This window comes from Scatophagus argus, chromosome 7 (assembly GCF_020382885.2).
Source record: "Scatophagus argus isolate fScaArg1 chromosome 7, fScaArg1.pri, whole genome shotgun sequence".
Taxonomy (NCBI): Eukaryota; Metazoa; Chordata; class Actinopteri; family Scatophagidae; genus Scatophagus; species Scatophagus argus.
The window spans coordinates 17,374,336-17,401,492 of NC_058499.1; the positions used below are offsets into that span (position 1 = coordinate 17,374,336).

Here is a 27,157-nt window from a genome sequence, read left to right on the forward strand (position 1 = left end):
TCACAGCATGCAGCTGTTACCTGCCGGCTCTGCTGTACTTGTCAGCGGCCCATCACAGCCTGCTCATCCATATTACTCCTCATTGTTAGGCTGACTATGTATAGTTCACTGTCTGAGGGAGGCTTCACTGGTTAACACAATGCACATAAACACAATGCGCATGAACACACTGTACAACATTCATTTATCTGCACTATTGTGCTTAAACAAGCAAACATGCAAAAGTCAAGTTATTTATATTTTCTGAGGTCTTATTTATCCTGTATTACAGTATGAGCAATGTGATCAATAACTCCTGAGAAAATTCACCTGTTTTTTTTTTCAACCAGCCTCCAAAATCTAACATATTATAAATAACATGTTTGAATTTTAAGAATTATTATCTTTTAGTGTTGCATAATTATAATGCAATCATTATTTCATTTTGTAGTAATGTGAGCTTATGTAACATTTGTATCCAGGGTATTACCGTTAATCCAGTCTTTCAGTTCCGTGTCCTCTTGGCTTTAGTGCTGGGCGTGACAGTTAGTTAATAGTTAAAAGTGCACACCTTTATTGCTGCTGCCACAGCCAGGTCTCTCTTTCATCAGAGACTTTAAATCTTTATTACACTAATTTAAAAGTTACAGTGCTGTAATGAATATTGTTAGATTAACAGTGGATCACATCATGATGTGTACATGTGGGAGAACATTTGTAGTGATTAATCCAGAGATAATTATCGCCCAACCCTGCAGTCATTTCCAGAGTCATTTCCAACCACAATCAAACAAAAATCTCCCATAAACTGACCAAAGACGACCTGCTCTGCATCTAACAGCAGGCAGAGTTATCAACCAGCTTGTGAACATAAAGAAACATTTATCAGCTACAGAGCCAAATGCTTCCCTCAGAAACTGGCGGAGAGTGAAACATTAGCTAAGAGCCGTGTGAAGGTTGGACTTGGTATTTATCAGGTGGCCAAAAACATGATTCCAAATACATCAAGTCGAATCGAATCATCAAACACCCTTTTCAAATATACAGTTACTTGTTCTAGTAACTGTAATAAAGTAGGTTCAGTTTTATAGTCATGTTTTATGTAGCCCCTTCAAATCTTGTTTTAACATAAATCGAATATTAATCTCTCACACATGATGACTTATTTTCAACCTAAACAAATGAACTCCAGCAGGGTTCAGTGACTTCCTCTGTATTTATGCGTTTTGTGTCCTCACAGTAAACACTGAGCCACTTCATGCCTCGACACGACTAACAAACTCTGGGCCTTTCTGGTCCTTCCACCTGCTGTCTTGTCACACCCATGTGCCTTTGGCTACAAAACTCCATCACACTCAAGTAAACAAGGAGAAAGGAACAACATGTGCTCAGTAACTCCGAATTTTATCTCTTTATTTTGTAAAACAAACCCCTCCTAATTTATTGCAGATGACAATTTATCTTCCTCTCTCTTGGTGTGTGTGTGTGTGTGTCTGGTGCTTTTGTACAGAGACAGTGAGAACCTGAGGGTGCTGACATGACCCCGGTGGTTGTCACAACACACCTCCTGAGATCCATCACACAGACAGATTCCCTCCAGAAATACTTGTACCCTCTCACAAGCCTGAAAAACAAGGAAAACCAGGAGATGTTGACTGCAGCTGTTGCAACTCAGCAGTCGCTCACACCGTGTGTGCTGCAAAGTTGAGAGTGCTTCAGCTGCATGTTGATCAAAACACTTAATTTAAAGAAAACTGAGGACCTGACACCTGAATAAGAATCATAATTTTCTGATATATGTTTGTTAGGACCTACTCTCTACATGTTAGTTTTCTCAGAAACATGTATCAATACTATAGTAACACAATTATTGCATTCATTATTTACCGGCCTTCTTTAAAGAGAAAATAAATAATGATTCTTATGCACTATAGACACAGCTCCTTCATCCACACACATGAGCACACACTCTGTCTCATGCACACCTGGCCCTCCTTTGGCAATCAAACTCCTCCAAAGGAAGGCGCTGCAGCGTGCTGACTCACTGCCTGGGCATGTCTGTGAGTCTCCACCGCAATATCCATTCAAACATAAACCCTATATGCACACATGTACGTATCACATGCACACACGCATACTGCCAGGCAACAAAGACCCCTGAAACAAAGGAGCTGGTAAAGGGCTGGTGGTCCACCTCGTCATTCAGCAGAAGCTGACATGCTGTTTGAGTAGGTCCTGACGTGTGGGTTCCTTTTCTTTGAGATGGGAGGATTAAACTGGCCGCCACATCCTTCTCCAATGTCAGCACTTGTGCAGGGGTTGCTCATCGGCGTTTGAAGTGATTCACTGTGGGTACATCTCTGGTGCTGTCACAAGTCAGTGTAGTAGTGTTGATGTATGAAGTCTTATGCTTGATTCTGTCTAACTTAAGAAGATACCAAGTGAAAATCCACTTTGTAAAAATACCAGAGCTCTCTGAAGAACAGGTGTTTGTGCTGAGGAGAGTCAGAGTTCACAACACTTCCAGAGGAGAAACTTATGCTTCCAGAATGTCTGTGAGAGAAGACTGATAGCAAGGCAGACAGGAGAGACTTGATTGGGTGCTTGATGTTCACCACAGTGCACTCAACTGATATACCTTGGATGGTGCATCACAACTGAACACTGCGGTCAGGTGTTCGTGTGGTTGATGATCCTCCCACAGCAGGACTGACAGGACTGACATCGGCGGTCTTACCACCTCGTCCTGCTGATTCACACAGGGCAGGAGCAGCAAAACACAGCTAAAGTCTGCTACCGTCTGTCTGACGTGAACAACCAGGATGGTGCCAGTCAGGTGACTGACCGAGTGACCCTGGTGAAGGAGAACAGCCTGGGAGTGGCCGATGTGTGGGCGATATCGCTGAGAGGCACACCTATGCAACTACATCAAAGGGCATCTGATTCATCCATTATAGGTTTCTTTGTTGGTCAGTGTATTCTCAGGTTGCAGCAGAATCATGTGGCTAAAAATCAGGATATTAATATAGCTGATCTTTTATTTTTTATTGATTTATTCAACTCAATAAACACTGTAAAACATACACATATTAGCTAATTGTCAGCTTTGTGTCAGTATGTTTTATTAAAGGCTATGCTACCTAACATTTCTGGTCTTTTCCTTCAGACTTTACCTTACTGAACTCTGAGAAACAAATTAAATCATCCCATCATTTCAAGTCCAAAAGATGCTTTGCGTAGTCTGATGATGGGATTTAAGTTGTGGTTGTCTCTTTTCATAAAAAGCTTTGTTTTCATAATGAAGACTGCGATGAAGTTAAGTCTCTGCTCTCATACTGTGTTTTTTAATATCTAACCTCAGTGCCGTGTACATTTAGCTTCAGGTAATCAAGGTGTCCAAATGACAGAATACTAACAGAAAATTCATTGGGAAAAGTACATTTATATGTTGAACCAGCTTTAAATGTTTAACAGTGTGTTCTGATGAATCCTCAGACCACCGAATGGAAACTGTGCTGTTTGGATGAATTTCAGTGGCTTGACATCCACAGACAGGAATAGCAGAGTTTGTATAAAACACCACTCAGATGAAACAGGTTTAGTCTGAAGGAACTTTTGAAAGATTCACCACGGAGCAGGGTGACACAGCACCTACTTGGCAGAGTGAAAGAAATTAAAGTGAATGAATTACCAGGTCGTCAAGGAAAAAGTGTGGATCATAAACTTTATATGAGAATTCAAAATCTCCACTGAAATGATTGATGATCTTCATCATTTTTTACAGGGCCAGAGTGATTTTCCCAGTGTGATCAGCTCACCCAGCGCACATCTGGTAATTGACCCTATTAGACTGAATCACCAACTGCAGAGTGGGCAAATATTTGGACTAATCTCCGCAGCAGGATGTGGATTAGTAATTAACATGTTGGCGGTGTAATTAGGTCCACGTTAGGACTTCCTCTGCCCTCCCCTGCCTGCGCCACAGCTTCCGCCCACACAGCTTTGAATTACTCCACGGGCAACTGTTGATGCATTCCCAAATCATCTGACGTCAAGTGGGGAGGGCTCGGGCCAGAGTGCACTATAAAAGCCCTGTGCTACTTTGGTTCATTCACAAAGCCACTCTGGATTACCGAAAACTTTGTAGAGAAGCTGCTTCCACTGGCTCCTCTGACGGCGCAGCTGAAAAGCAGGGAGATCACAAACCTGCCAGCCATAAACAATGAAAATGTCAGCGGAGGAGATCTGCCAGGTCCTCAAGGAGGGAGAGCTGGAGAAGAGGAGCGACAACCTGCTCCAGTTCTGGAAGAGGAAGACGTGCGTCCTGACCACGGACAGCCTCAACATTTACGCCGACACGCAGAAGCGCTCCAAGGGCAAGGAGCTCAAACTGCAGTCCATCAAGAAGGTGGACTGCGTGGAGCGCACCGGCAAGTTCGTCTATTTCACCATCGTGACCACAGACAACAAGGAGATTGATTTCCGGTGCTCCGGGGAGGAGAACTGCTGGAATGCAGTGATCACCATGGCCCTGATTGATTATCAGAACAGAAAGGCCATCCAGGACTTTAAAACGCGGCAGGACAACGAGAGCGCGTCGCCCGGACAGCAGGAGAGACGCATGGCGAGGGCGCCCTGAGCCGCTGGAGCGACTCTGACAGATAACCACTCCTAATATGGTGAGGGAGACACCATGACATATCGCTGACATGATACATAACCACACAATATGAGTAAGAATAAACATTACCATAACTGAACAGAGTCGGACAATCTAGAAACTAATGACATGTTTTTGTTGTTGTTTTTTTTTTTGCATCTCAATCTAGTGTCAATGTGGACCATACAGAAATAATAAGCGGACCAAAAGGAGGACGAGGTCATCCGGTCCAGAGATGAAGGATTGTTCGGGACTGAGCTCACGGAGAGAGTCGGGGACAACTGATCTAAAGCGACAGACAGATTATCAGAAGCTCCACACACAGGACTGAACCCTCAAATAGTCAAAACTATTTCAAGTTTGCTCTCCCGGGAGGATTGACTCCTAAAACCATGATGTTAATTTATTTGTTTCCAGGATCTGGTGTTACTGGTAAACGGCTTGTCTTGTTTAAATTATTTACGATTTCAGTATGTGCTGAGTGTGTATTTATTTGAATAAATATTCGTGCATTTTTGACATAACGTTAAATACTCTCTGTACTTGTTTTCATTTCTTCAGCCAGAAACTCCCCTGTTTGGTGTCGAGGTCTGATTACAGCATTAGACTCGGCGGTATACTCTGTCACTTGGACACCTTTCGGAAGCAGCATTTCTGAGTAAATGCCAGACATGCAAGAGTAAAAAGGGAGTGTAGGACAGGAAAGTCCCTTTCCTCTCTGCTGTCAGGTGGAATGTGACTTTTATTATCACTGGGAGGGTTTGTGGCTTGAGTCATAACTGATACGCGGGCAGATTTAGTCAGCAGCACGGGATACTTGAAAGACTCAGTGGTGCCTCTTGAACGCACCTTAACTGCTTCCGAGGTGTGGTGGGTTAAAGGTAGACACCGCTGGAAATGAAGTGCTGAAAAGCTGTATGTAAAAAGTGATGTTTAAATCTGGTGTTTCTGACTATGAGCTTCACAAACCCTGACGTTGGTTTTAGATGGTATTCAGATTTCGAACTGATGTTCAGATGACATTCATCTAAAGTGTCCTCCTCAGAAGCCACGAGACACAGCAAGCTCACTTTACTGCCCTCTTATCATGACTAAATGGCTATAGTGTGACACCAGGTACACACCTATTTAATCACTGCTATAAACCCAGTGGCTTTAGTCACACCCAGGAAACACCATAAGGTCTGTAAAGGAGATAAATAAACGCAGGTTGGTGTGAAACTCCTACTTCGAATGAGCTGTATAGCATAATGCAAGACTGGTGGCAGCCAGATGTTGGTTGGGCACATTTAATATAAGTCAGATGTATGCACCTACAGTTGTTTTTTGTCTGTAGTAGATACAAACATTAAAACCTGGCATTGGTTAGGTTTATAAATACACAGTCTATGATGAAGTCAGAACTGTGCCTTACAGTCATGATTGAAATGAGGCTCGTAATATTAGATGTTTAAACTTTTTTATAAGAGTTACAAGGTGCTTCGCGTGCATACACATACAATGCGGTGGCATGAAATACAAGTGTTTCTGGGAATGCTCAAACTCAGAGAAAAAAGCAAAATAAAAAGAGGAGCGCTACGCTCAAAGCTGGACTCATAAGTTACATGTCAGTCTGAGTTTGATCCACAGTGTCAGGTTAGATTCTGGCAAGTGGACAATGAGTATGAGATGGATTCCTTGGAAAGTATTACTAAACATCATAATATACCACATATCAATTTTCCTTTTTACAGGTACCTGCATTTATAAAGTTATTTAAAGAGCACTCACATAAAAGACATGCAGGATGTTCATTCCTTTTGAAATGGATAACTGAGAATTGCAATGGAGAATTCAGAAACACACTGGGCAGCACGTATCAAATCATGCGATGGAAACGTAACTATATTTGTTTGTTTAGCTTACATTTTGTCAACTTGCTATCAGCTGCATACCTGAAAATGGTGTTGGACAAAAAGTAAACTATACAAAAATATAATGAAAGATGAATAAAACAAAATAAAAAAAAGAATTAAACAGAGCAAAGAAGAACATTCTCACATTTTAGAGTCTGCAACCAGTGAAAAAATAATAAATGACACAAAGTCCTCCTTGTCATAAATACCTCTGGCTGTGGGTCTTATGGTGGGGAAGTGTGTTATGAGCACAAATACCCAGAGGTCAGAGGTGACAGAAAGTCAGATCTCAGGGTCCTCAGTAATGAAGTGTATATTGGGGTCTCCCCCCTCCTGGTCCCATCCCGTCCTCATGTGTGCAGCTTTGAAGTAGGATCACACTACAATGAACGCATCAAAGGGTTAGACTGATCTGAGGAGTATTACCGGAGCGGACGGGCCTCCTTTCTAAAAATACTGCTTCACAAATTGGCACCACTTTAATCTCACACACATACACACCTTTGGGTCCCGAGCCAAGGGCCACACAGGGGTTTATCTCACTAGTTCATGCTATTCTTTTCGAAACAATTTCATGCAGAAAAGTGCTTGTTGTTTAAGCAACTCCTGAAAAGCACCGACAAGACTCTGAGCAGTGCTGTAAGAGGCTGATAAAAGACGTCATAATCTACATGTAAGCATGGCCACAAAATGTCAGGTTGTGCACTTCGCAACACACATGCACACCACAGAGACACACAGTCTGTGTCTTCCTCTCTGATTGAAGGCTGCATAAACATCCTCTGACGCAGCATTAGCACACACTCAGGCCATACTTGTAGCCTTGGCGTCATCGTTCCATAGGCTGTCATTATGTGGATGAAGCATGGCTGTGCAACACTGAAGGCACTGTTACATTCTAGAGGCATGTATAAATGTAATAAACAGAGAAGACGTGAGAGTGAGTGCGCAGGGCCATGACCAATATCCACACCTTAAATGAATCTTCCCTTTTTAAACCGAGCAGGACAAAGTGTCAGATTCAGAGGCGTTTCTCATAAACAGAAGATGTGCTGCTGACAGTCTGAGGCAGTGTGTGTGTGTGTGTGTGTGTGGAGTAACAGCTGAGCAGGGTGCTGTGAGGTGAAGGTCGGAGGCCAGAAGGAACTTGTCTCACTCCCATTTTGTCATCTGGAGATACCTCACAGCACTCCCACACACACTCCTCTCACATCCTCAACAGTTTTAACTCTGCAGTGTCTCAGGACATTAATCTGTACTGATACGCACATGTGGCTCTTTGAGATTCTCTTCTCTTTGGTGTAGTATGCCTCACAGTAATAAATAAGCCAATCCACCAGAGCTCTCTACTGGAAGGAAAATATAGAAAAATACAGGAGTAATTGGAGAAATGATGGAGATTTTATGCTTTTTTGTGGAGGCAATAGCAATGATTGGAAAAGTCAGAGCAAACACAAAAAGTTCAATAGAAATAATCTTGTTGTGAACTATTCCTTCACATGTTGGTCTCATGTCAGGTCATGTCCTTAGTATTGTGTCTGGGAACTGAGGGATTTTGGTGTAATTTACATTGATTTTAATCAGGCTGATATTTTAAGACTAAATATCTTTAGATTTTATAGTTTTTAGATGATATAAAAACAAAAAAGTGACTATGTGGGAGAGGCTTTGAAACAAAGCTTACATCAATCAGATGTTGGTGGAACTGACTCTAAATATGAACAAGCTGTGATTCAGGCTGTGATGACAACTCTGGTTCTATATAAAATCTTGCCTTGTGTGGCCTTACAACTCACACAGAGTATGTCAGTACATTTTAAGAGTAATAACACTTGAAGGGTTGCTAACACGACTTGACGTGTTAAGGCCACTTCCCCTCACAGCCTAACTTCCAGGTTGGCTCTGGTATTCGTAATGGCTCAGTGCAATCTCCCCACTCTCCCACCCCCACACTCAGTGAGGGCATCACTCTGCTTCCTGTAAGTCAATATAATGTGGGGAATGATATTTTGTTTCACTTAAACCTGTTGGGTCATTTCCTCACTCGCTCTTCCCATCAGAGTCTAATGTGACGTAAAGCAGGCCAGCAGGACACAACACTCGCACTTCATGTAAATAAAAACCTCCTAGAACCAAACAGCAGCAGATATACCAGGACATTAAGCAAGGCCTTGGGAGATAGTTTGATTACTAACAGCCTCCCAGATCTGTGTCATGTGTCTCCCTGATGAGCTTCAAACATTGCAGTAGGCTGATAAAAAAAAAAAGCAGACAGCTATGCTATTCATAGGATTATGTTACTATAAAGCACCTCTGTAGGTTTTTCACTTTGTGACGCATAGCTCAGGTGAGCGCATACCTGAGCACATACCTCAGCAGAGACCAACACACCCGCAGGCCATGGCTGAGGTAATATAGAGTCACAAGGTTTTCTATCGCAAAGTGAACGTCTTGAGAGTTAAAACTGGCACGTAAAAGAGGAAAAATGAATCTGAGTGCTTGACTGAAGTCCAGTTCTCCATGGTTCACTGCTGCTTCCCATTTATCATTCCTTCATCCAAGTGTAAAGGTCATCTGATTCCCAGCTCTGGTCTTGCATAAAATCTTCTTGATAAAATGCACAAAGTTCCCCCATCATCGTAGCCACAAAGGCGTCATTCTCCCAGTCGTCTGTATCCATGACAACATTGTTTGTTTTCTGAACATCCATTTCTTTCTGCTGAGTCACAGGGAAAGCACTCTTCAGGTCGATCTTCCCACTCTCTGGCTGTGATTGTCGTAATCACAAACCTGTTACTAGTAGCAGACGAGATTCAACAGTTTTTTAAAAAATCTTATCAGGATTCACAGAACATCAGCAGAGTGTGAGCTTGTCATTTTCTATTTCTAAGACTTCCCCCTGATGCAGCCTAATAGCTTTCGATGTCCAGTCCACATCCATTAAAAAACATCACAACAAAATTAACTCAGCATACGTTGGGGAAAGACAATATTTTCCCAAAAATGGATGGAGCCTCTCTCTGTGTAGGTCTGTTTTTCAGTTAGAATTTTATGAATGTGGCACCTCTCATGTCTAAGACATGCGTGTGTATTGGATATACGCAACCACACACACATGCTGTATATATACACACAAAGTGTCAGCAGGGGCAGCACTGTTGAGTGGAGATCATGTTGCTTAAGACCCAGCTGTCCAGAGTGAAGCCTCAGACAGAGAGAGGAGGCGCTGTCAGGAATGTCTACAAGGCAGCGAGGGGGCGGACGGCTGAGGACGAGGAAGCTCCACGTGCACTGTGCACCCTGAGAAAGGAGGAAACGCAGAGATTAGCATCAGATAGAATAGACATTAGACTTGTAGTTGAGCTAGACTTAAAAAACATTCAAGTCTTGACCTCACATATTTGCTGACTGATCATCAAAAATGCTTAAAAAGACAGCGTGAGGTGTCTGCATCACCTCACAGATGATATAATTATTATGTCTCAGCCTGTTGGCAGCTTTCAAATGACATTGTCATTGACAATGATTGGTTTATTAATATTTGTGTATTGATCATACTGACCATTATCTTCATGAGGGGTTCCCAATAATCTCTGAATCAGCCTGTGAACACCTACAAAACTATTAACTTCTCATTCATTACTGACTACTTCAAAATTGTACTGTGCACCCCAAATAGTGATACATAATGCTGTGTAATTACTAAGTTGTCCTTCATTATTTTATCATTATCTTATGACTGAATATCACTTTTGTATCTGTTCAAGTTAAGTGGTGCATTATACAAATACTGAAATATTCATCATCATTAACCCTTGAGGCCCATAACCCCATAAGATTCACCTTAATAAGATTCATCTTATGAGGTTTGTCTCACTTTTGCAGCCATCCTCAAGTGGTCATTCAGAGAATTGCAGTTTGTGGCACTATTACGTTAACTGGTGCTGACTTGCACAAAATAAATGGATAAATTGAGCCCATCTGCACAAAGTGTGTTGATTCATGAACTAGTGGCAAACACACTGCTAGTTCATGAACTGCTGTGATACTGCTTTGTGCTGCTTGACTTGCAATTTGTTACTTGTGAATTAACTTGAACCTGCAACAGAGAAAGAAAATCAGCTCTGAGTAATACACTTATAGAATATATTACAAATATATATATATATATATCAGCTGAAAATAATCACACTAATGATTTTGCTTCTGTTTATCCAGGTTTGAGGTTTGCATTAAAAAAACACATTTGATCTAAGAAAGACTTGACAGTCATGTTAGGTTGTACTGTAGACACAGCTTCGATTTGAGTTAAATTGGTATAGTAACATGCAGATGTTTAGCAGGTATAATGTTCACCGTCTTTGTTTTAGTTTGTTAACATACTAACATTTCCTAATTAGCACTAAACACAATACAGCTAATGGAACGGGAATAAACCAAAACAGTGGACAGATTCAAAATTTGAAAACAATGATACTTCCTAGATGAAATGTCAACATTTTCTGACAAAAATTATTGCAATTGCAAACAAAGTCAGGTTCACCAAAGTCTCCAGGATTCATTGCTGGTACTACAAATGTCTGTCCACGATGTTGCGCCAAGCCATCTGGTAGATGCTTTGGTATTTTACAGAATAAGTGAAAACTCTGACTTGCTGGTGATGAGGACACATCCCGTGGGCACTGTGCATGCTTGTATACAAAACTGTAACCATCAATCCAATAGTTGTCGAGATGTTTGAGGTTCAAAATGGTGGACTGAATGTGTGGCTATGTAGAGATAGCACTGCTAGGTGTAAAATCCAACAACCAACATATCTTTTTAAAGACCTTAGTCTCAACCATTTTCATTAAAAATACCTTTTACAGTCCATATGAAAGCTGACATGTTCCATGAGTTATCAAGAGTTAAGAGAAAAGTCATTTTGCTTCTAAAGTTTAAAAGTCATTTTTCAATGCTGCGAGCTAACCGGATGTAATACAATTCACCTCTGTCATGTTGTGCTGTATTGGAGTGGAGGAAGAAATGTCAGAGACAATATTCTCAAAACCAGAATGGGAAAACAAATAAGACCCAATCTATCTGTGTGGCTCGATCCAACTAGTGGTATGTGATTTCATTTTGGTGAATCTATCCTTTAACTTGTCAGTAACAGATCATGTGGATTAGATCACGGCTGATGATGGAGCTGTGAGCCTTAAAGCAGAGCAGCTGGGGTTCGGAGTCTGATCACAGTCTACTGTAACAGGGCTCCTGAGGGGGGGGTTTAGTTACCAGCACCTGCCTGAGTGGGTGTGTGAAGAGACGAACAAGAACAGATTACAATAACATTACATTTCCCAGGCTGCAAGTGTAATGTAAAAAATCACACAGAACTTCAAATCCTCCACATTTTCTGTATCACTAAACACTTGTTTTGACCATCTCTGCAGAGTGTGTGTGTGTGTGTGCGCGCGCATGTGTGAATTTTCAAGCATGCATGGTGATAAACCTGAATCTTTAGATGAGATTTTTGATTAAGGACATTATTCCGCCCCCCCCATTTCCTCCAGAATATATGTTCATTTTGACTGCGAAAAACAAACAGCAGTAGTTTGTTGAAGTTTTTATATTTTTACACATACACAAAAGGTGTCTTTTTGGGATTAACAGAACAACAGAACAAGAAATGGGTAGAAAAAAAAGAGAAAAGCGAACCGAAGCTGAGTGGGAAATCTGAAGGTAAAATACTGGTCAGACTGTATGAGAACCACATGATTTCTTCAAGGTGTCACTTAATAAATTCACAGCAGCTGATCTTCAGTCATGTAAGTTACAGTAAGTTACATCAGGTTTCTCTGTGCTGCAAATAAGGCAGCAACATGATCGACTTCGCCTGACATGAAATCAAAGGTGAAACGAATGGCTGTAATAACATGTAATAATGACCCCGGGTGCGGTGCCGTTATCAGGACGAGAAGAAATTAGTTCACCGTTGATATTGCACAAGAGGAAAGCAAATGAAAGAGAAAGAAAGATAAATGAGCACATAAAGAGAAAAGGAAAAATTCCAGCACAGAGAATATTACGAGTCGGGGAAGAGGAGTTTGCCAAGAGAAAAAAAAAAAGCAATCCAGGAATTCCCCCATGCCACACCAAAGCCAACAACATATTAGCTTCAAACTAATCAACCGGTAACTCAACAGGAATACTGCACCCTGCACAAACAGTCTGCTAAATGATATTCATCTAATGATTCCCTAAATGATTCGTCTTTCACTCTGGCTTTACTTTTAAGGAATGGTTTGACAGGAGTAAATAAATCACACATGATGAAGACAATCTCACCAATAGATAATTTGATAAAATGAAATTTTGCAGAAGAATTAGCAGTTAAGAGTCATGAGTCAAGTGGTTGGTTTGAGTTGTGGCATTTTGTTTGCGAATCATTCAGGGTTTAGAGTGCAGTAAATTGCTTTTGTCAAAAAATATATAGTTCTAACTATCATGCACTGTACCTTTGTTTAGTAAAATCCTATGCTGTACAACAGGGAAATTAAGGAGGATGTCTGTCTGTAAATGTATTTCTCAGTGTGATCGGACTACAAGGAGCAGGCCGGGGAGGCTGGAAAGTCCCTTTATAAGAGTACAGATTCTCACACAATGCATTCCTGTAGTCCCAGATTCTGTGTATTGTTTTGCTGCTTGGCTCCAGCTCCATGATCACTTCAGCAGTGTGGTATTGACCCAGCAACAAATGTCCCCATCAATCATAGCAGGACACAACAGGGGTGTATTGTTCAGAGACACATCAGAGGGTGTTAAAACACTGCTGATCGGGGTGTAGGCTTGTGTTTCCGACTCTGCATACCTTTGTTGAGGTGAGGTGAGGTGATCTCTCAGCAGCCGTCCAGGGGCCTGTGTGGGTTGATCTATGAATGGACACATGACCGAATGAAAGGCAGGAGGCTGTAGGCAGAACGACAAGTTGAAAACACAAAACTGATACATCACTGATTACTATATCTGTATCACTGATTACTATCTTCTATAGAAGAAGGACATGTGGAAACTAAGGACTGAAGTAAGAGGAAATCCTGTTTGTCATGGCTCAAGGGTCTTTCCCAAGGAGCAGGAAGATTCACAATGGTCCTCTCTGTCCACATGCTGCCCTGACACTGAGCACAGTGGAAACCTTTGGCCAAACAGGCTATGGTTGTATTGGAGGTCAGCATTAATCATATTAGACAGCACACTTAAAATACAGCACAAGCACACTTCAACAATGTAAACACAACACTTCAGTCGGATCTATAGAAATCTGGGACCTCATCCATTAAAAGGTTCCTTAATCTTTCTCATTCTTACTTATACCAAACAGTTATCCTGCCATCTTGACTTTTCACATTTATTGACTTTTTTTAAAAACATGCAAAACTGGCTTTAGTTTTGACTGAGGTGAAGAAATGTGTGCAAGCACTGGCTGTAAAGAAAAGGTTTAAAAGCACCATAAGTCACAAAATGTGACATTCTGCTCCCATGTATTCTGCATTCATTCTCCACCCTGTTTCACCGTTCACATTGAATAAGTCTGAAAACTGGGCACAGACTGTGAGCCAGGGGTTTCATATTACAGTTCATACTTATTTCAAAATGGAATACATTTATGTTTAATGGAAATAATTTCTCATGAATGCAAACTTTTCTAATGTGAGTCGGTATGTATTTCAAAATGTAATTTTGCTCTTTGTGCTCTAGACAGGAAGGCCAAATGATGTCACCTCCTGTGGATGTCATCTTTAATGAACATGCTGCATACAGACACCCAGCAGTATGTTAAAAACATACGCATCTCCCAGACCAATTGCTAAAACATGGGCGCAGATGTCTGGTTTTGTCCCCACGAGGCACCCAGATGTGTGTTCACACCAGTTAAGGGTGGAGGTACAACCAGGGTGAGCTGTGGGAACAGGAGCTTGTGGAGTAGGTTTACACAACCCCCAAGGAAGCATGAAGATAATTACTCCAGCAGGAGCGATGGAGGCAGAGATTAGGATGTCAGGTTTATACATGAAAGGTTGGAACATTACATATGGAAACTGAGACCTTGTCTGATAAAACCCATTCCATATGCTGCTAAAACTGAGCTACTGCGGTGACCGTGCATGTACGCCTGCACACTGACATACACTACAGCTACACACACACACACACACACACACACACACACACACACAGAGGAGTCTTTCACAGCGGCTCAGTCCTCACAATCCCTGTTCCAATGAAACAGAATCTCTTTTCTCAGTGATCAACATGTTTGTCTGTGTGTGCGTTTGTGTGTGAGTGTGCAGGGAGTTGTGTGTCGGCCGCCTGTGCCAGAGGACAAGGGGCAGGGGCTGGGGCGAGGATGGAGATGGTTGGGGGACGTAAAGGACATGAAGGGTGGGTGAATTGTTGGGTAATGAGTCACTGGAGCCCTCTTCAAAGCCTGCTCTCCAACCCCAACACCCGAGCAGGGAGGTCCACTGGAATCTGGGCCTATGGATGGAAGAGCTGAGTGGGCAGGCTACATGCGGAGCGCACACACATCGACAACAGTGCTCACACACACTTCTTGTCTCTCTAACTAGGGTCAGGATCTCACCACAGAGGATGTGGCCCCTGTGACAAAGACTTCTACTGTAGAATATCTGAAGGGTGAATGAACAGTGTGTACTTGTCTGTATTTTGTGTAAGTGCAATACAATTTATTATTTTTCCACAGTGAGCTGCTGCACACACTGTGAAATGTGTGTGTGTGTGGCTGAACAGATTCAGATTTCTGTAAACTCCTTAAGAAATTAACTAATTATCAACAAAGATCTTTGGTGTTTGTGGAGAGTCTGTTATTTTAATGTTGTTTTTTTCCAGCTTTCATACTGTTGTGTTCAATGTGGAAATTTGACCCAGAGACACAACAACAACAACCTGTTGGCAACAAGCTCCCTCATGTCACATCTCAGTGTTAATGCCGACTGTGATCCTGGTAGCATGTAGTGTATGATGTCTGTATAGGATTTCAAACACACACACGCACACACACACAAACACACACACGTATACACACCAGCTGTGACCTCGTGTCACAGCTTTCACTCTCTTGTTTATTAGATCATGAGCAACTGTTTGAGTGAGGGATGGAAAGAGAAGAGAAGAAAAGACTTGCATAGCAAATCAGAGGAACAGCAGCCAATCACACCTTCCTGACCTACAGCAACTGACCACTACTGAAACGAGAAGCAGGAAATCAAGATCAGTAAACAGTAGCTTTAAGACACGCGGAGGGACAGGATCAAACACAAACACAACGTTGGAGCCATCTTTCATACGTACATACATTTAGATCCCATACATCCTCATGTGGCTGCAGAATTGCACATTATGTTGCGTAGGTCAGAGGTCACTCCGCCGGTGACACCACAGTTCATTAATGTTTGAGACAAGTGGTAAAAATGATTGATTCCTCTGTCCTCTCAGCGTAACACACTGTACAGTCTCTTTTTATGTTTGAACAGACAGGACATTATGGCCTATATTTCACAAAGACTTTAAGAGTGAGGTGGTGATGGGTGTGTAGGGATGTATCTCCCGTAAGCGAGTGTGTGTTTGTCTCGTAACTCTGCGGGACTTGCTGAGTGAGCTCCGGACAAGACTCGACAAGAGCAGCAGCTAGTTGGAAACCCGACAGGCAAGCAGTGCCCGCGCCATGGCGGCAAATCATAGCCTTACACTGTAGCTACAAGTGGTAATGACTGCATTTGAAAGTTATGTAATTGCTGGTTGGTAGTGATTTTCTTACATTAGAACTTAGTGGGAAACTGTTTATGATCACGCCTCACCGCATCTGACACGCTGCATTTTTCGTGGATGAAAATGTCGTGTCCTTGGTGGTGAAAGAAGAAGATCCTCCATGAATCCTCCCCCAACACTCATCAGTGTTTTAACAGGTCACGTCTACCTGCCTGCACAAGAGGACCACCCCAGATTCTTTTCCCCGTAATTACATCATCGGCTGTGGGTGGATGGCACGGCAGCAGACATGCAGGGCTTTGCTACAGCCAGCCCAACAAATCCGCACTCGCCTTAAAGAGGTTCTCTTTTGTACTGCTTCATCCTTTGAATCATCAAAGGCCAAGTTTAACGAGTAGGAGGAAAAGGTTTGAGTTTGCTTTCATTATCTCTTCATGGAGATGGTCAGACTCAAATAGTAAATTATGCAAAGTTATTTTATCCTATACAGAACAATGAACTACCGATGATGGTTCAGAGCACCATCTCTGACACACAGTTAAGACAAGATTAAAATCAAATGGAAAAACATCAATCAGATGTGATTTGACTTAAACAATAAGCCCACCCCAACCCCCGCTGACAAGTCAAACGCAGTTCTGATTTAAAATATCACAGCATAACAGTTCATGACAGTTCAAACAGCAGAATCGCTCACTCTCCACCATCATCATTGTGCCATATGGTTGACACCTCCAGGACAAATTAAACAAAATGAAACACTGATGAAGTTCTTTACTTTAGTTACTGTATGTACTTTCCACCAATGTCAAAGCCTGACAAAGAGTTGCCGGAAGCAGAGTTCACTACATAACAGCACTTTTTGTTAAGATCTCAGCAGTGATTTACTGGTTAGTTAGCCTGACAGCATGTGATCTCGTGCAGCAAAGAAACAGAGATATGACACACACTCAGCCTCGGGCAGCACCAGACTGCCAGACTCCCTCCCTCTGTTCTCCGTCTTCTCCTCTGCTCTCTGACAGGCAAGTCCAGACAAGTCAACCGTCTCTCCCTCCCTCTTGTCTGTTTGGGACGGGCCTGGGCTGCAGCAGCACAGCAGCAACCCACAGAGCAAACATCCGACCTGACTCCTGCTGCTCTTCAGCCAAGACAAGCAGGACACACCTCGGTGCAGCTGGCGTCTCGCTCCCTTACCTGGGGAGGAAATACAGAGGAGAGGGTGGGGAGGACATGGATCCCTGACAGAGAATAAAAGGATTATTTTGTTTGAGTATGGCTCATTGATTCTAAAAGTTAAAGAATAAATGAGCAACTCCAAATCATTCCTCAAAAGAAACTTCAATACATTATAGAAAAAATTAATCATTTCTATTACATAATATGATCTGCTGAGTCATGTTAGTCAATGTTGTAAATTTAAAGGAACACTGTAATTTAACATTTTCGGAATTACATGCATTCACCTTTTTGTCAAGAGTTTTGTATTTTTAAACACATTTGTATGTTGTGGCTGTATTTGGAGCAGCGGTTCTTTGGAGTGTTTGGGTATAATGGGGTGTCAAGTAGTGTCAAGTAGCTTAGCCTAAAGACTTGAAATATAGGGAAACCTAACTAAAGTTTATTAATTAACATATTCTATCTCTTGTTTTGAATTTGCACAAAGCTAAGGTAAAAACATTCATTTGGACTTTCATGAGGGGTTTGTGTTGCTTCTAGTTTACTGCTTGCCTTGCAGTTGGTTGTTTCAGACTTCAGTTTTTGTATGGATTATAAAATAGATGATGTAATGTGTTCTTGCGCTTTAGAAGTGCAGGTAGGTGGATTTTGTTTTTGTGCTTATCAATTGTATTAATCATATTCCTCAAAATGCCAAACTGTTCCTTTAAATCTTCAGCAATGACATTTTTTTTTTCGGGACATATGAAAACACTTGAACCAATGAATGAGACAAGAAGTGATTTTAGTCTGGTTGAGGTCATATTCCTCTGCTTCCATGCGACTTGGTGTTGTTTGAATATTCCTTTCGGTGTGTTTGTTGATGCTGGCAGTGTGTGGGTATCTGAGCACAGTTTACAGCCCTCGCTCATCCAGAGCCAGGAGATGTGAACATGCACCGACACACATGGAGACAAAGAGGCACCCAGAGCAGGGAAACACTGACAAACTCCATGACACACATTGTGTGAATGAAAGGAACCTCTTTTGATGCAGTGCTCACTCCCTGGAAAATAAACACACTCAAAGACACACACACTCTCTCCGCTGTGGCCTAATTTGGGCTGTTGCTCCTTCCGTCAGCCCCCCACATACAGTTGGATGACACAATGGTCCAGTGTGAACCCACTCAAACAGCTAACTGGAGAATAGAAACCATGTGGGATCTCTGCTCTGCTACTAATCTGCCCACTCTGCTGCTTCAGTGCTCCAACTCATTTTCTAGACAGCCTGTCCTTGACCTTACCACACTGTCTTGCATACTGGGACACCCTTGAAAGCAGCTTATCATTCTTGATCCATCTTACAGGTACTGTTACTTTGATCTGATCGGATTCAGTCATAGCAAGTACCTGGCACACAAAGTACACTTTTGACCCAGAAACTTTCATCTTTTAATGAGATATTCACAGGCTTACGAAAGCAGTGTCAGGGCATATATATAGAAGCCATTTATCAACGCATTCATTTTCTTTCATGGTGACTTTAAGACAAAAATCTACAACACAATGGGGCATTGCTACAGGCTGTATTAATGTCCAGGGTATCATTATAACCCAGGCTTTACAGTTTCTAACAACCGAACGTTTCAGTTACAGGGGAGTTCAGTTCAACTTGAGTCATACAGAAAGGCTCCAGGTAAGGTACCTTAAACACTAAACCACAAACACATTCCGCGTGGATTAATCTTCGCTAGGATATACTTGACAGTTTAAAATGCCGGATATTCACCTCATCAGACTTCAAAGGCTTTTGTCGTAAAGTGGATGGGAACAAGACTCTGCAGGGCCGTCATTCACATCGTCTCACGTAGAGGCGAGAGCAACTGACAGGTTGTTAACTACAACACAAGAAATTAATTTGTGGTTAATCTGAGAAAACTGAACCCCTACCACCTACCCAACAACCCACCCCCTCCTGTGAACATTATTTTGCTATCTTTTAAAAACTACCTTGGTAACTTGAGATTGTTCTTAAAGAAATAAGCTCATCTTCCTGGTCATTAATACGGTACTTTTCCTTATATGTAAAACACAAGTAGAGTAGCCGACTGCACATGAACAGTATTTGAACATCAGTCACTCTTCACACATTGTTGGGAGACGCAGTCTGGGCTCCCTTGTGAGGGCTTAAATCTGTGTGTGGCAGAGATGTTGATCCATGTGGTGTCTACTGAGATTTTCACCTGCTCAGGTTCAACTCTAAGGCCAATGAGAGGCCTCTGCAGCCAGCGTCAACCACTCGTCTCAGTTCTCACGTAGTTTGCACTAAAACGTTGCCACACGCATTAAGTCTTGCAAAGGATCAAAGGATCCACCACCTGTTGTTAAACTTAAGTCAAGGTTTTATTTATTATATTTGAATCCAACGCCCAGAGGAGCACTCACTCTGACTGCTGCAGTTTGGTTATACAGATTATTTTACCCAAATCAACATCTCCCTCTGGTGGAGATTATTTGAATTACAGATGAAACAATTCTCGTCTGTAAACATCTTGTAAACCAGTGGACATAATTTTCTCTCATAAAGAAATTAAAAAGAGTCAAAGGCAGTGGCAGGGTTAAAATGTTTTACTGTAGTGCTACAGCATACAACAGGTATGAATGAAAACATTGGGCAACATCATGTTCTCCTGTAGGTCCATATGATAAAAATATCTGGCATGTAGAATTCCAACAACATGGCAGCAGAGTAGAAAACAGGAAAATAATGAAAAGAATAGAGAACTTAAGGTGTAAATAAAAGCATTCAAAGAGTCGACTTCCTTCTTTGTGCTCCCCGAGTCTCTCCCATTGGGTAGATCAGTACTGGCAACCGAGACTGAAATGCAACAGTCAAAGCCGAGATCACAGACCCGGCTTTGTATAGGACAATCGTAATGGCTTTCTAGCACAAATGTGCTCCCTCCCTCTCTCTCTTTCACACGCTCACAAACACACACAAACAAATATGACAAACCCACACAACCCTGTGAGAGCGATTGTCACCTCTGGTCTCCATCCTCCAAACTGGATTAGATTAGGAAAGTCAAGGTTAATCACCCAATAAATACATTCTGAAATCCCTTTCTGAAACACAAACAGACAAAGATATATATGTACAAACTGATTAAAAGAAAAACAAAACAACTCATTGCTAAATGTTTACATCTTATAATAGTCACTTGAACATGGTGTGGATCAAGATGCACACACAAACCCCTTCAATAGGCCAAGATATACACTTGTTTTCTTGTTTATTTGCATTCGTTCTTTCTTCCTCCACACGCTGTTTCTCTGTGTAATTGATTGTACACACTAGTGTCATGGTCTGGACCACAGCAGTGCTATGCTATTACTCCTTCTGTTACAGCACTACAGGCACAGAAGTACAAAGACACTGTTTGGCTGCCTGCCCTGCCTCAGTCTCAATATCCTTCCTTCCTACACACACACACACACACACACACACACACACACACACACAGTGCTCCCTGTAAACAAGTAGTCTTTGTCCTTTCGGATTATAAATACTGTTTTGGTAAAATTGTCATCATTAAAAGATGAAACAGAGTGTATTTGAGCACACATCAATATAAAATACACAGAATTGCACTGTTGGAAGATACTCCTTCTTTGTTTGTCTGCGTTGTGTTTTTCTTCTTCTTTTTGGCTTTAGCGTTAAGGCCCAAAAATCTGGAGTGGAAGGGAAGTCGGAGAAGTCCAAGCGGTGATCTGCCTGCGCCCATAGGGCCTACTGAACTGTAGGTACGAATAACACACATACAGGCACACTAACAGACAGACAGACAGTATTGCAGAGCAATATAAAAAGACACTAAGGAATGGTGAAACATCCTCTCTGTCGTTTCTTTTTGCAGAATCATTCTCCATCATACCCTTTATCTTTATCATCCAAAATCTTTTTAAGTAGTGCTTGTCCCTCATCCTTTCTTTCCTGTCCAAAGTGCGTGGGTGCCGGTGCTGTTTCAGTCTGGCTACACTAGGGGGTGCTGTTCCTCTCTGCAGATGACTGACAGGCGGTGGCTGTGGCTGTGTTTATTGCTATAAAGTCCATTCTCCTCCCCTTTCAGAAGACACAAAAAGGGGCAAAGTTGCCCTTCTAACACTGATCTGAGGCCCTCGTCGGCTGATTAGAGTCTGTGCTTTTTAGAGGGACCTAATGTCAGATCAGTGCTGGAGGGAAACTCCTGCGCCCTGCCTCCACCCCTCCCAAGGAGCAGGGCTCAGGTGAAGACATAGTTGAGGAGGAGCTGTGATAGGAGCAGAACACACAGGATGAGACAGTGGCGGCCTGTTAACGACATGCCGTCATCTGTCGCCCTCTGACGAGCCAGCTGCTGACTCAGAGCGACTAGGTTCCTACGGAAAGAGGGAAGGGCCATGTTTAAATGTTTAATAATAGTAGAAGGAATTGAGTACAAATAATGTAAAATTATCACAATACAATACAAAATGATTTTCTAAAACTCACACTGATTGAAAATGATTATGGGTATTATTATTATTATTATTACAGATGTTAAAAACCTCATTTTATATTCATCCAATAATGGATATGAATGTGCAAGTTTCTAATTCTCGTTTTGAATATCTCAAAATCTCACCAGACTCAACCTTCGCAGCCCCTCACCGGCTTTAAGTTAAAACTTAGCTGCTACAGTACACATTTTGTCTTCCTTGTCAAATAGGTGTTTGCAAAAAAAGAGCATCCATTACTTATGTTAAATGTTGTGTCTTAGATGTTACTGAACAATGTGATTGTTTCAGTTCTTATAAACCTCACATTTTATTTCATACTGTTTAACCTTATAGATTACATCATGCTCCGTTTTCTTACTTTCAGACTAGTTGACTAGTCAAAGTTGTAACTTTTAACAAGAGTTAACATATTCAAAGTACATGTGAAGACATTGTCATCTAACTTCCTCCACAAATGAGTGGGTCAGTGCTTTTGTTTCACCTCTGGATGTCTTGCTGTGTCTTCTGTATGGATGTAAGGGAGGCCTCCATCAGGGCGATGTCCTTTACCTCTTTACTGCACCGTGCACACTGATTTGAGAACCCTGGGCACATGACAGGTGAGAACATAAAAGCTAAGAAACACAATTTTGGATTTATCTTTTTCTGTTGAGTGAGTGTGTGTGTGTGTGTGTGTGTGTGTGTGTGTGTGTACCTCACCTTCATTGTCTGAAGACTCGTGTGTGGGTTCTGGTGTGGTGCTGCTGCTCTCAGTGTTCTGGCTGCAGCTGGACGGCTGACTACTGGCTTTCCTGCGTTTTCCATTCACCTCAGCCTGCATGGAGACACAAGAGTCTTAACGTAAGTAATTCAAATGTCACTGTAGACAAAATGACTGTGCTAGCTGCTAGACGCAACATACTAATGGTTCAACAAAAGAGGTTTAGCTGTCTGCGCGCCACTGCAGCAATTAACAACTAAAAAAAAAGATAAAGATAAATAAATAAAAGATAAATAAAAAATTTTGACCAAATGTAAAAGACATACCTGTCAATAATCTATCAATCTAGTATGGAAGTGTGTGATTGGTCTAGCTAACCTTCTGCTGGCTGGCCCAGCTGTGGCTGTAGGAGAGTCCATTATGTTGCCTCTGGCTTTTCACATGCGTCTGAATCACTCCATCCTTCTCAAACTGAACCAGACAGCAGTCAGGGTCCCATGGCTGCAGGCTGACAAACGGGACAATAAATTCAGCTGAGGACACAGTATAATTTAAATCTGAACATTATCATTTTCTCAACATCATCATCAATATTTCCATTTTTTTCCCATTTATCAACAACTTAACCCCTGTTATACTGAAATAAAATCTAAGCTACAAAAACAGAAGTGTGTGCCACCTCCTGTGTTTGCTTGATGTGAGTGTGTGTTCATACTCCATGTGTCTGTAGGTCCACTCTGAGGTGACGGGGTCCAGGTGGAATAGTCGTGGGATCCAAGTTTTGTCTCCTCTCTCCCTGGCCTCTTTCCGCTGGGCTTCCTCCAGCACAAACTTCTCCTGGGTGGCCCGAAGCTGGTCCCGATCCATGATGGCGCTGGTCACATGTTGCCACAGTCTGACAGGAGCATAAGAAAATTGCATGAACATTAGGGGCAACCACGTTGTACTTGTAAATGTCATTGAGGTGTAGCTACTAACTGCATTAATGTTATTAATTACGTCTGTTTTACATGGAAAAACACATGCTGTGCAAAAATGTTTTTATCCAGTTTCCTCCAATTAACTACCCTCAAGTAAAGTGTACTGACACGTATAGGTGACATGAAAAAAGCTTGCGCGGTTTACCTTTCAGACTCAAACTCTCCCTGCTGGTCTATTTGGACCACTTGTCTCTTGAGGCGGTTGCTGCGAATGTCTGGGCTCGGGTTCCACAAAGTCTCCTGCTGTCCAGAGCGTTTCTCATGAATGAACACTTCACTGTCCTGATAACAACAACGAGGCAACAAAACATTCAGTCCCATCATTCAAAGCAAATCTTTACACAGAACTCTCAAATATTTCGTCTCCTTCACAGGGATGCAACTCTAAAAAAATGTAACTTTTTTAAAACTTTTTTAAACTTTAAACTTGAACACTTTCTTACTTTTTCCTCAGCCCATTATGAGAGCCCTATTACTGGGGTTGTCTACTCACTCTCTTTCTCTGCTTCTCCCAAATCTCTAATTATCTGTTTTGTTTTGTAATTATTACAGAGGATTAGTTAATACCAAACGGCAGAGAGGGAGGCTGACAGATAAACTTAAAAGTGCCACGGAGGGTAAAACGATAAAATAGCCCAAAGTTCTCACCCAGTGTCCATCAACAGTGGCCACCACTTCCTCTCCTACAGAGATCTTCCCACTGATCTGATTCACAGAGCAGGAGCCTCCAAGGAAAGGCTGCAGTGAGCAGAGACAGTGTCACACCTGTACTGCTGTTATCCGCAGAATGCACAAGTATCAATGTCATGGAACTTGAATCGCGCAAGAAAATAATAAGTGGTCAAAGCACAGTTAAAAACATTACTGATGTAAACTTTAAAAATCGTTAACTTTCAAAATATACCTTGAGTTTGAACTCCAGCTCTGAGAAACATTTGGTTTTCTCACACTCAATGGTAACCTTCCCACCCAGTTCTAGTGTCATAGTACCATACAGGATACCTACAGGAGGGGCACATACAGTATTACAGCATCACATCCACGGTGCATCAATGAATACAATGTAGGTGATCCTGCTAAAAACCCAGATATAAATTGGCTAAAAGTATAATTTATGATTGAGGTACTCGCAGTGAGTGCGTTCCTTGAATGGACTGTATGACAAGATAAAGATGGTAATTTACATCACATCAACATATACTCTAAGAACAAACAGAAACTCGAGCTAGCTCAGACTGCACCCATCATCCATCTCTCATTTTTGCCATGTGAGATTTCATGTGCAGAGCAGAGCACAGTATGATTTACAGAAGCTCAGACATATTGGCTATGACAGATGGCTGGAAAAGTATCAGCCCACACACGAGTTGTCACAATATTTGTATCCATGATAAATGAGTTTGTGTGGTAATGTGCTGTACTGTAGCTGTGCTTGTTCATTCAAGTAGTGACAGTGAGGCAGGAAACACAAACTAAAATCATCCAGATGGGAAAAACGAACGCGGGGACCAAACATGAAGCATAATAATACTTTAATGCTAATACTAATTTAATAATAATACTAATAATAATTAATACTAATACACAGGATGAGTAGAGCACATTATGCACCCACAGTTGGACAGCACTCAACAACCAGTGTAGTTAAATGTGCAAAAAGGAAGAAAATAGACTTGATGCTTAAAAAAGTGATTTGACTCACATTTAATCTTGTATAGCACAAGTCAAACGAGAGCAGTCAGGTTGGATTGTTTCATCTGTTGATGCACGTTGGACAAACGACGGTCCATGCAAACTAAATCAATTTTCCTACATGAAGTTTGTGTAAGAGTGTAATCAATGTATGACAATAAAAATCTCTACACAACAGGTTTCTTTCCCTAAACGGATACTGAAGTACTAAGGAGATCATGGAAACCTTATTACCAATATTAACGTAGCAACAAGGAACACAAACAGTTTAATTAACTCGGCCATGAACATTTATTGTTCATCTCTTACCTTTGCAGTGAGCGTAGGGCATGGTGATGATATACTCCTCGCCCCTGCTCAAGAATAGCAACCTGGCTTTGCCATCCAGAATGGCTGACAGAGAGTTACCTAAAACAGCAGAGGAATGCAGGGCGGAGGAATGCTTGATTAAAAACACAAGTATTGCTTTTCCTCGTATATCCTCTTCAAAAGGGTTATACAGACATTTAATGTGGCTCAATGCAAGAGTAGAATTTTATCTCAACATGCAAGGATAGTGATGACAGACTCCCTATTGTAGTATGCTGCATACCATAGAACTTGGACTTTGCCAGGATGCTCCCACTGATTGAAAAACCATCCTTTCTATTGCAGACATAAAAGGCAGAGATGGGCGGATGGTGGGACACCTGACAGAGGGAGGGGAGAGAGAGAGAGAGAAAGAGAGAGAGAAAGACGTCAGCCCTTTGGCACGCTTTAATTTTGCACTTGCTGCATTTCACATTTGTGTACTCTGTGTGCTTGCTCAGTTGTGCAAAATATTTCACAGGGGATGAATTGTGTCCTGTGCATCTAAACATTCTAGTTATGAGGCTGGTTTAACCTGTTCAGCTATGTAAAAAGTGCAGCTGTCAGTTTTAGGATGAAGCCAGCAGCAGCGAAACGTTTCCCCCAGGATTGGATTGTAAGGTTTCTTCAGACCCTGGAAAATGCAAACACAAACAGCAATGTTGGTGTCACTCAAAGCATCTTTTGACACAAACGGTTATATCTAATTTATGGTATAGACCTCGACACAAACAGTTATTCTCTTTTCAGTCAAATGGGGAAATAGTTGCATAAGATTATAGGTTATTAGCACTTAAAGAAACACCTGCTGCTGAGGACCGATTACATTGCAGATGATCACTGGGCCAAACCGGCGTGAGATTTAAATGATGGGTAACAAGCATCACCATGGAACATGTTACCACTTGTCTGGACTCTTTCATTCAGTTGGAAATAATGCACGACACTGCAGGCAAACGGTACATGTCATCAAGTTTCTACCCGTTCATCTCCAGTGACTCACTTAGTGGTAGTCAGCCCAAAGAGTGCTGAGTAAGCCCAGTTTAATCTACAGGTGTTATCTGCTGGCCCATGTTGGGTATTTTGCTGCCACTGAAGAAATAAACTTAAAACCAGATAAAACAAATTGGAAGTTTTTTCTGATGTTTTTACTGCAGAAACAGATAAAGAACAGAGTCATTTGTCAAGCAGTCAAACAAATGCAGTGTCCCAGAATGTCACATACGAAGATGGTGAGCCCTAAAGGAACAAGTGCTAACACTTTCCAGTGGCCACCAAAACAACCACTTCAGTGTGTGGGAAAATGCAACTGAAAAAAACAAGGAGGAATGCTCATTAATAGAGCTATTCAGCTGAAAGCTTTGAAAAGACCACTAACCAATATTTATGCTGCACAACACTGTGGACGTGGAATGTAAAGTGACGGCACAAATGAAGAA

The 27,157-nt window shown here is 41.8% G+C and overlaps 2 protein-coding genes across 8 annotated transcripts in view; one reads left to right on the forward strand and one right to left on the reverse strand.

The window, feature by feature from the left end:
- The first annotated feature begins 4,075 nt into the window (after window positions 1–4,075).
- Window positions 4,076–5,170, forward strand: phlda2 (pleckstrin homology-like domain, family A, member 2). Its single transcript, XM_046395185.1, has 2 exons — window positions 4,076–4,658; window positions 4,809–5,170. Exon 1 carries the CDS (start codon window positions 4,202–4,204, stop codon window positions 4,616–4,618), a length of 417 nt encoding a protein of 138 aa, XP_046251141.1. The 5' UTR covers window positions 4,076–4,201; the 3' UTR covers window positions 4,619–4,658; window positions 4,809–5,170.
- Window positions 5,171–20,072: 14,902 nt separating this feature from the next.
- osbpl5 (oxysterol binding protein-like 5) overlaps window positions 20,073–27,157 on the reverse strand; it is a 42,647-nt gene continuing 35,562 nt past the window's right edge. For all 7 annotated transcript variants that reach the window (XM_046393513.1, XM_046393518.1, XM_046393515.1 and 4 more), the window contains 11 exons: window positions 26,254–26,352; window positions 25,963–26,059; window positions 25,680–25,778; window positions 24,583–24,680; window positions 24,327–24,416; window positions 23,824–23,960; window positions 23,414–23,593; window positions 23,077–23,206; window positions 22,698–22,812; window positions 22,480–22,582; window positions 20,073–21,878 (listed from right to left, as the gene is read on the reverse strand). In XM_046393513.1, coding sequence (XP_046249469.1) covers window positions 21,743–21,878; window positions 22,480–22,582; window positions 22,698–22,812; window positions 23,077–23,206; window positions 23,414–23,593; window positions 23,824–23,960; window positions 24,327–24,416; window positions 24,583–24,680; window positions 25,680–25,778; window positions 25,963–26,059; window positions 26,254–26,352 — 1,284 coding nt within the window. In that variant the 3' untranslated portion in view covers window positions 20,073–21,742. The remainder of the gene's footprint in view (window positions 21,879–22,479; window positions 22,583–22,697; window positions 22,813–23,076; window positions 23,207–23,413; window positions 23,594–23,823; window positions 23,961–24,326; window positions 24,417–24,582; window positions 24,681–25,679; window positions 25,779–25,962; window positions 26,060–26,253; window positions 26,353–27,157) is intronic.